Consider the following 9,629-nt stretch of genomic DNA (forward strand, 5'->3'; position numbering starts at 1 on the left):
AAACATTGCACTGCTCTTTCATTATCTTGACGAGTGAAAGTTATCAACAGCAATGTCCAATGCTTGCGGTACGATGAATGCACATGTGATCGACCGAATTATTAGTTTCTTGTTGCTTGTCCGGTATTATGAAATGCTGTTTGGATTATTTTTCAGAGATATCATTATTTACATCAATTACTTCCTTCATTCTTTCTTTGGTGTGTGTGTGTGTGTGTGTGAGAGAGAGAGAGAGAGAGAGAGGCTGTTATGGGTGTGTAAGGATGTATCATGGATGTGTGAGGCAGTGCTGGGTGTGGCAGGGTGCATAATGGGTCTGTGAGGCTGTGCTGGGTGTGGCAGGGTGCATAATGGGTCTGTGAGGCTGTGCTGGGTGCATAATGGGTCTGTGAGGCTGTGCTGGGTGTGGCAGGGTGCAAAATAGGTCTGTGAGGCTGTGCTGGGTGTGGCAAGGTGCATAATGGGTCTGTGAGGCTGTGATGGGTGTGGCAGGGTGCATAATGGGTCTGTGTAGCTGTGATGGGTGTGGCAGGGTGCATAATGGGTCTGTGCTGGGTGTGGCAGGGTGCATAATGGGTCTGTGAGGCTGTGATGGGTGTGGCAGGGTGCATAATGGGTCTGTGAGACTGTGCTGGGTGTGGCAGGGTGCATAATGGGTCTGTGAGGCTGTGCTGGGTGTGGCAGGGTGCATAATGGGTCTGTGAGGCTGTGCTGGGTGTGGCAGGGTGCATAATGGGTCTGTGAGACTGTGATGGGTGTGGCAGGGTACACAATGGGTCTGTGAGGCTGTGCTGTATGTGGCAGGGTGCATAATGGGTCTGTGAGGCTGTGATGAGTGTATAGTAGGCTGTGCAATAATCTCTCCTTATCATTACGTATACCAAGCTAAGAAGTTAAAGGTCCTCTCACACTGGTGGATTGGTCGCACCGCCCAACAGCCCTGCAGAGTCGCGGGGAAGTGACTTACAATGTTTTTGGAGTGATCTCACACAGGAGCATCCAGTGAACTGAGAGGTTTATCACTACCGACAACCAATCGCACCATTTTCGCAAGGACAGCTTTGTGCCGCTAGAACTCCAACTTTTTATTTTCATTTGTCTTTTTTCTTTTTATCCTTGTTAAAGATTGTCACTTGTCCTGTGATCATTAAACTCGTATCTTGTCTCATTGTAAGGCCAAATATAGAGCAGAGGATTCCCTAATTCTTAGTTGAATGAAATGGCAACAAGTAGCATGTTTCTTTAGTTAGTAATGTAAAAATGTTATGCTACAGAGAGAGAGAGAGAGAGAGAGAGAGAGAGAGAGAGAGAGAGAGAGAGAATTACCATGTAAATATTGCAGAAAGCAGACTTTGTGGTCATTGAATTTATTCCTTATGAACTACAACGAATGTTTTTACAGGTACTATTGTCACTTTTCAGGACAAAATCTTAAGAGTATGTCACTCAAACTGTTCATTAGAGCTATTGCTACACTTTTCTGCTCCCACAGGATAATGTTTACATATATACAAAACTATTGCAAAGACTATACCAGATGCAAAATTAAGCATTGATGGTCAATATTCTAATAAGCTGCATTAACTTGCCATTAAAAAACCCCACACCTCCCCTGGCAGTGCCCAATTCACACCAGCAGAATCAAACATTTCTTTGAACAGTTACACTCAACAAATGGCACATTCATCTTAAGATTAAAGTATCTTACAATTTCTAGAATCACACAAATCCCAACACTGCCTTTCCCAAGGTAGGAATCACAGATAAGAATTCTTTGATCCGGACAAACCTTTGGGTGTTAAGAAAGACGGGAAAAAACTAAGTAATATATTTCCATAGAATTACAAAATATTAGCACAATTAAAAACAAAAATGCAATGATATCTCATATGTGGCCAATAGGAACCAAATTTCTATCCCTTGTTCTTCTTGGGTGGCCGGTACACCCCCACCACCACCGCGTGGTCCCTCTCGTACGGCTCCAGTGTCAGCTGCTCCTGGGGCTTCAGGAGGTCAGACTGTAGCTTCTTGATCTCCCCAGCAAATACGGCCTCGGCGGGGGCAGTGGAATCAATGCAGTTTGCCTTGATGGAGATGATGTAATGGCCGCCAACTTTGAGGAAGTGCTGAGCATTGAGCGCCACAATACGGGCCTGGTCTGGCTGAGCCACATCGGCAAAGATGGTGTCCACCATGCTGCACACCATGCGGTACTTGTGTGGGTGGCGGGCGTCCTCCACGATGGGCACCACATTGGTCCGCTTCTTGGCCATGTTCACCAAATCACGGCCGGACCGGAGAGAGAACTCAACTGCGTACACCACTCCTTCCTGTAAGAATGCCAACTATCTTTACCTGCACTGCTACCATCAGTAAAAACATGGTCAGAGAAACAAGAGTAAGGTGAGAAATGAACAGAGAAGGGTTCACTTGTGTGACTCATGGGTCAAACGTCTGCACAAAATATTAACGTAAGAAGATGTAACTCAAACAGACTCTCTCAAGCTTTGTGACTCACCGGACCAATGATGTCAGAAACGTGGGACACAGTGGTGCCGTTTGCAGCTCCAAGATACAGCACCTTGGAGCCGGGAGGCATGTAGATGTTGCCCACACCACCAACAATAGCAGCTGCCAACTTGGACCGGAAGGGATTCCACACACGATATTCTATTTTTTCACCTCCCTCCTGGAAATGAAAACAATATACATTTTTCTTCCAGCAACAGTATTAATTTTCTTAAATTTCTCATCACATTAAAAATATCAATACATTAAATGTCAATTCCTTAAAACAGCAATCAATCTCCTGCAAGGAAACTGGCGACTAAGTGGGCCATTTTTTTGCAGTTTTTTGTTGCCCTTGGCCAGTTTTCCCATCTCACAAAAAAATTAAATTAAAATCATAAATCTTTATTAAAACAAAAAAAATCTGAAAGAATCAAAGAAACCTCACCACGTATCATAATGTGCAATTTAGAAATAATAAAATAAAATGCTATATGCCATTATAAGAGCATAAAGCCACAGAAGCTACACCTGGATTTTTAGTATAAAACATATCTGTACAGGTTATGTGTGGCTTTTCTCCCCTACAAAAAAATACCAAATGTTTCTGCATTAACAACCAAACATTGTTCTACACTCTACAGCACCAATAGGGAACTCAAAGGATTGATTGGAATAATTAGTAAGTTGAAAATTAGTGGTGGAACATAAGCCCCAATAATCAATAAAAGGATGGCTTTGGTATATGGGAGTTATCATCATGCAAGTTTCTCACATAACAGTCCTTGCATATAACAAGTACCTGGTGTATTCCAAATAATTAAATAAATGGAAATTCCCTTTTGTTCTTAACCCCTTCAGTACTGGGACACATTTGTACCTGGAGTTTTAAATATGATAAGACAATTTTATTGACATTAAGAAGGGTCGGTCTATTGAGGTCAGAAGATTAATGGCCACAGTCTTCACATTTTAACCCCCCAACATTTATTTCTAAAACTATAAAATTACCAAAAAAATAAGCAGAATGTATATGAAAATGGTTATGGTACTGAAGGGGTTAACTACAATCATCATTGAGATCTGAGGACATGACTCACCTCAACACTAATCCTTTTCTCCCCATAGACACTTTCTCCCACCACCATGTTCCTTGTCACCAGCACGTCCTCCTTCCCACGGGCAATGAACACTCCCTCGTGACGGTGAGGCTCAATCATCACTTTGTTGCCTCCCCTGAAGCCGCCTGGTGAGAACGATCCCTAGATTAACATTGGTACTGCAGAAACGAGGCTACCTGTCTCAGCTCATCTCTTTCTAAGGTTTTTGAGCAACACAGGGTTCAGCAATGGTAGGGAAGGCAATAGGATGTTAGTCAGCCAGCCCTCAGGTCTTTTCCCTCATACTTTCTTGCTGCTTAAATGTTATTTATTGTTCACTTACAATCCATCATCTCTTAACTCTCTTTATATTATAATCACACCATTTTATGACAACATTCCTTCTTTATCAGTCTAGCCATGAAAAATAGAAATACACAAATATCTATCTCCATGGAAAAAAACTTTGTATTTGGGTTCATAATTATATTTAATAATGCACAGAACATTGCAACACATCTATATAAACAATCAGAAAAAATGACAGCAAATTCACCTGTGGCAGTAGCCACAGGTGTATTAACTGTATTAACTATTAACTACAAAACACACAAGCAAACAATTAACTCAGAATTAGTCGCAAACTCTTACTCATCAGCTGGTCTTACCTCTGCCGCCGCCGCCACGACCGCGGAAACCACCACCACCACCTCCACGGCCGCGGAAACCACCACCTCGGTCACCCCCCCCTCGGCCACGGGGCGTGAAGCCGCCTCGGCCACCTCCTCCTCCTCCTCCTCTAGGAGAGAAGCCCCTGTCCCCACCAAAGCCACGGCCGCCTCCGCCTCTGCCTCTGCCGCCGCCCCTATCTCCTCCTCTTCCGCCGCGGAAGCCGCCGCCACCCCGAGGGGAAAAATCTGCGGGAAAAAAGTTATTAACATAACATAACATAAATAATAGGATAACAAAGGGCCACCAGGGCCCATCTAGGTTATCCTGTATCTGTCGCACAGCGACCTCGTCATCAGTACTTATTAGCATCTCAGTCAGGACTATTTGATAAGCACCTATCATTGGCTATTAATGTTGTTTCCTACAATAAGCTACACAACAATCAGCCAAGGCACAGCACAACCCATCATGCCAGGCTACCTACTGGATAGGATGCCCCAAACACTAAACTAAAATGCCCAACACGTCCTCTAGTCGAGACACCCTAAGCTTAACGTCTACCAGCTAAACAGGATCACAGCCAAAAATATACCCTAGAACAGCTGATCCTGCCCTCATCAGCAGCCAGAAGTAGAGAGCAAAGCATCCTGGGTGGCTCACAGCACATGGTAACCCTAACAATGTAATGCTGCAGCCAACACCACCTCTCCACACCCTCACAACACCACACTTCACTCCCAACACTGCCAACAACACCAGTATCCCAGCAGGGTGGTTCACATACCTGGCCGACCCATTGTGAAGGACTTGTAGCAGAATAATTCCCAGTCACACGCGGCCTGGCTTCCCACCACGTGTAAACAGAACCCTGCCTGGGCCAAGCTCCGCGCCGCGCCGAACACAGGCCGCTCCACACCACCACACTCGCAACTATCCTTAATTTAATTCAAACTATTCATACTTTGCCAGTTTATTGTTTAAGAAAATACATTAAATCTTTTTATTGTATAATCTTAGGGGAGAAAGTACGATATTTAAAAAAAATAAATGGATGGGCATAGTGTTTCATGTGCTGTATTTCGCCTAAGTAATCGTTTATTTGACTAATACATCTTTTTTTTTGTATTATTGTGTTGAATTGAAGCAAATGAGGCTAATGATGAACTATATTAACACAAATTACAATGGGTTTGGTTTGCCTGATAAATAAGTCACATTGGTTCCAAATATGGCTGATGTAGCGCGAGTTTTGAATATGTGATACCGCTGCTGCAGCACATCTACATTGCCCTACCATCCTTTCCTATTTTAGCTTCCTGAAGACTCCATTTTCTCGATACTTTAAGCATTGCCGTAATTATTATAAGGAAAATCAGGAAACTCTGAAATTCATATTTATACCTTTCTACAAAAATAAGCATTGATTTAGTGTTGAAGTTGTTGGTAAGGGGACTTGAAGTAAAACACTCTTGAAAACTGACTGATATTGACAGAACAGAGAAGAACAAGAACAAGAACGAGAACAGGAAAAAGAAGAAGAAGAAGAGAAAAAGGAAGACGATCAAAGAGAAAGACAACAACAACAACAACAACAACAACAACAACAACAACAACAAGACGTGGAAGATGTCGGGGGAGGAGACGAGTGGGAGAGCGAATGAGGAGCAAGCGATAGGAGAGATTACAGTCTCAGGGTTCGTGTCAGCTTCATTCTTCAGTGCTTACCGGGCCTCGTCAGTGTGAGGTGCCAGACGCTCCACTCCTGCACTCCCTTTCGCTCTCCTTGCTGACAGTTCCTGCTACTCCTTAGTATTGTGAAAGGCAACGGTTTCACGTCTCTCGTCTCTGTAAGGTAAGTGTGATGAGTAATTCTTAATAGCTTCCTTCTCACTTTCTGTTTACATAGACGATAGACATGATTTTTGGGATTTTCATACTTTTTTTTTCTTTTCTTGGTTTTGATGATGTAGAAATCCTTGTTAAAGTGTCACTAGAATAATAGAAACATTTACGTAAACTACTAATAACTTGCACTAGGATCATGAGACGTAAGAGATGACTGGATGCTTGGAAATACTCTATAGTTATTTTGCCTCTACACACATCCACTGTCATAAAAGTACTCTTGAAAACCTCTAGTAACTTACACTTGACATGTTGAACGCAAGAGATGGGATGACGAGAAGCTTAGGATTGTTGTATATACAGTTTATTTACAACAACACACGTATTCTATTTTTCGTACAATGTGGATTAAAAGTGAATATTTTGAGATTTATGTTTTTCGAGCTAAAGTATAATTCTGTCCTAGTGTTTGTGGTATAAAGGTGATGGGTTTTTACATTATCAGTATTTATATGTTTTTTTTCTATTATTTTATTTATTTATTTATTTATTTATCTATTTATCTATTATTTTATTTATTTATTTATTTATTATTTATTTTTTTGTTGTGTGTGTGTGTGTTCTCATCCTAAAGTACATGTCTATTTCAGGGAATATTAAGAACACAATAACTTCTCATCCCAGTGCCCTCGTGAACACCTTATAGTCATTTAAAAAGAGGTCATCCCATTATTTTTAGGAATTCTCTCGTTCTAAAGTACCTACACATTTTTTTTTTCGTTACCTTAGCACGTTTCTTGTAAGGTAATATCAGTGATGGGAACAACCTCTACACCAATGCCCTCGTAATCTCCTTAGTAATCTAACAGAGAAATCATTTAAAAGAGGTCATTCCATTATTTTTTTAAGAATTTTCTCGTTCTAAAGTACATTTCTATCTTAGCACGTTTCTTGTAAGAGAATATCAGTGAGACAAACCACTAGACTCTATGCCCTCGTGAACTCTTTAGTAATCTTACAGAGAAGTCATTTAGCAGTCATCTCATTATCTTTTTAGGAATTTTCTCGTTTTAAAGTACACATTTTTACTTTAGCACGTTTCTTGTAAGGGAATATCAGTGATGCGAACAGACTCCATCCCAAGGCTCTCGTGAACTCCTTAGTAATCTTATAGAGAACTCATTTAAAAGAGGTCATCTCATTGTTTCTTAAAGTTTTCTCGCTCTAAAGTACATTTCTACATTTCTTCCTTATAGCATGTTTCTTGTAAGGGAACATCAGTAACGCAAAACAGCTAGAGTCCATTCCAGTGCCCTCGTGAGCCCCACAGGAATGTTATCGAGTGTATGGAAGGGTTGTCTGGCGCGGTGTGCTTCTTAGACTAGCAGTTAGTGTAATGCTGGGTCTTATCTGTATTGGGAGAAACGGTTCCTCATATTACACAGGTATGATATTACGTATTATAACACACACACACACACACACACACACACACACACACACACACACACACACACACACACACACACATTTTTCTCCAGTTACACGTTTTATCATATCTTATCTTATTCTTCCATCTGTAGCCCTCTCTCTCTCTCTCTCTCTCTCTCTCTCTCTCTCTCTCTCTCTCTCTCTCTCTCTCTCTCTCTCTCTCTCTCTCTCTCTCTCTCTCTTTCTCTCTTCATTTATTCGTACATAAATATTTTACTGATATTCTCAACTTCCTTCTTATAACCAGATGTAGTTGGTTATTTTATCTTTTGGGGGTATTAAACGATCACAAAATCCTGCCCCCCTCTCTCTCTCTCTCTCTCTCTCTCTCTCTCTCTCTCTCTGGTATTTCCAAAGAGAGCAGAATAAACAAAATAATCTAGCCGCAGTTGCTATCAGTAATGTGTCACAACTATGGACTCATGCATGCATTTTGTAACGCTGTAAACTATAGCAGATTCTAACGTGGAATAGCGTTGCATAGGAGGAGGAGGAGGAGGAGGAGGAGAAAGAGGAGAAGGAGAAGGAAATGTAAAGAAGGAGAATGAAGACTAAAAGGTAGAGCAGGAGGAGGAGGAGGAGGAGGAAGAAGAAGAGGAAGAAGAAGAAGAAGAAGAAGAAAAAGAAGAAGAAGAGGATGAAGAGGAAGAAAAAGAAGAAGAAGAGGATGAAGAGGATGAAGAGATGATAAAATTTAGGAGGAAGAGGAGAAGGAAGTGAAAAGAGAACAACAGAAATGAGGGAAATGTATTTGCTGGAGGAGAGAGAGAGAGAGAGAGAGAGAGAGAGAGAGAGAGAGAGAGAGAGAGAGAGAGAGAGAGAGAGATGAAGAAAAACAAACTGGAATAAGAAAAAGAGAGAAAAAAATGGGTAAAAAGATGATATGGAAGAGGATGGAAGAGGATGAGGACAGGAGGGCAACGATGAGAAGGATGAGAAGAGTAGGATAAAGGAAATTAGAACAAGAGAAGGAGAAGAGGGCAATTAAAAAAAAGAAGAGGAAGAGGAGGAGAAAGAGGAGGATGAGGACAAGAGGGGGGAGGGAAATGAGGTCAGGAATATCACCGGTAGCTATCTGTAGTGTGAGTATCTAATCTTGGTAAACGCGTCATGTGCTTCTTATTACGGGAGATTCACCGCCACCTTCCTCCCGAGTGCACTGAGAAGGGGGGAATTGGAGGTGGTGGTGGAGGAAGAGGCAGGTGAAGCATGTGCAGATGAGATGGACGGAACTGATGATGATAATGAGAAGTGGAAGGAGGACGAGAAGTTGACGGCAGAAGATAGGAAGGTTATTCAAAATTCGAGAGGTGTTTTGAAAGTCATAGATAGTGAGAGATATCGAAATCGGCAGGGAGTTCTAGAGTTTACCGGTGAAATGGATGAAAAACTGAGAATACTGGTTAAACTCGTGTGGGATTAGAGAAACAGGCAGGGAGTTCCAGAGTTTAACAGTGAAAGAGATGAAAAACTGAGAATACTGCATCAGGGACGTGGACAGAACATAGTGAGAGAAGCAGGCAGGGAGTTCCAGAGTTTAACAATGAAAGGGATGAAAGATTGAGAATACTGGTGAACTCTTGCATTAGTGAGGTGGACAGAACATGGTGAGAGAGGCAGACACGGAGTTCCAGAGTTTACCAGCGAAAGGGATGCAAGATTGAGAATACTGGTTAACTCTTGCATTAGGGAGTTCGTAAAGAGTGTTACTTCTTGCCTGCTTAGTGAAGTATGGTGAAGTATGTAGGTGGTCTGTGTGGCCACCTCACCTCCATCGCCCACTATAATCATACCTTATCATCACTTTGTTGCCAGGTCTCCCCCTCCTCTCTCTCTCTCTCTCTCTCTCTCTCTCTCTCTCTCTCTCTCTCTCTCTCTCTCTCTCTCCTTCTTCTTCTTCTTCTTCTTCTTCTTCTTCTTCTTCTTCTTCTTCTTCTTCTTCTTCTTCTTCTTCTTCTTCTTCTTCTTCTTCTTCTTCTTCTTCTTCTTCTTCTTCTTATTATTATTATTATT

General features: G+C 41.9%; 2 protein-coding genes across 5 annotated transcripts in view; one reads left to right on the forward strand and one right to left on the reverse strand.

Moving 5' to 3' along the window:
• Positions 1 to 1,813: 1,813 nt before the first annotated feature.
• On the reverse strand, positions 1,814 to 5,201 carry LOC123506827 (rRNA 2'-O-methyltransferase fibrillarin-like). The gene is made up of 5 exons (XM_045259168.1): positions 5,065 to 5,201; positions 4,277 to 4,525; positions 3,609 to 3,754; positions 2,519 to 2,689; positions 1,814 to 2,330 (listed from the first exon to the last, which is right to left on the reverse strand). The coding sequence occupies exons 1-5, from the start codon at positions 5,075 to 5,077 to the stop codon at positions 1,914 to 1,916; spliced, it is 996 nt and encodes a 331-aa protein (XP_045115103.1). The 5' UTR covers positions 5,078 to 5,201; the 3' UTR covers positions 1,814 to 1,913.
• A 772-nt stretch (positions 5,202 to 5,973) lies between these two features.
• LOC123506824 overlaps positions 5,974 to 9,629 on the forward strand; it is a 21,851-nt gene continuing 18,195 nt past the window's right edge. For 3 of the 4 annotated variants that reach the window (XM_045259162.1, XM_045259163.1, XM_045259164.1), the window contains exon 1: positions 5,974 to 6,132. The gene's annotated coding sequence lies outside the window, so the exon portion shown is untranslated. The remainder of the gene's footprint in view (positions 6,133 to 9,629) is intronic. The other variant, XM_045259165.1, reaches the window with a different exon arrangement.

The sequence above is a fragment of the Portunus trituberculatus genome, chromosome 21 (genome assembly GCF_017591435.1).
Source record: "Portunus trituberculatus isolate SZX2019 chromosome 21, ASM1759143v1, whole genome shotgun sequence".
NCBI lineage: Eukaryota > Metazoa > Arthropoda > Malacostraca > Decapoda > Portunidae > Portunus > Portunus trituberculatus.

Excerpts from the sequence above, each read along its gene's own strand:
- LOC123506827 (XM_045259168.1), bottom strand. Across the intron at positions 2,690-3,608 it reads AGAAAAGGATTAGTGTTGAG|GAGGGAGGTGAAAAAATAGA; the intron begins GTGAGTCATGTC and ends TTTCATTTCCAG. Across the intron at positions 2,331-2,518 it reads TTTCTGACATCATTGGTCCG|GAAGGAGTGGTGTACGCAGT; the intron begins GTGAGTCACAAA and ends GCATTCTTACAG.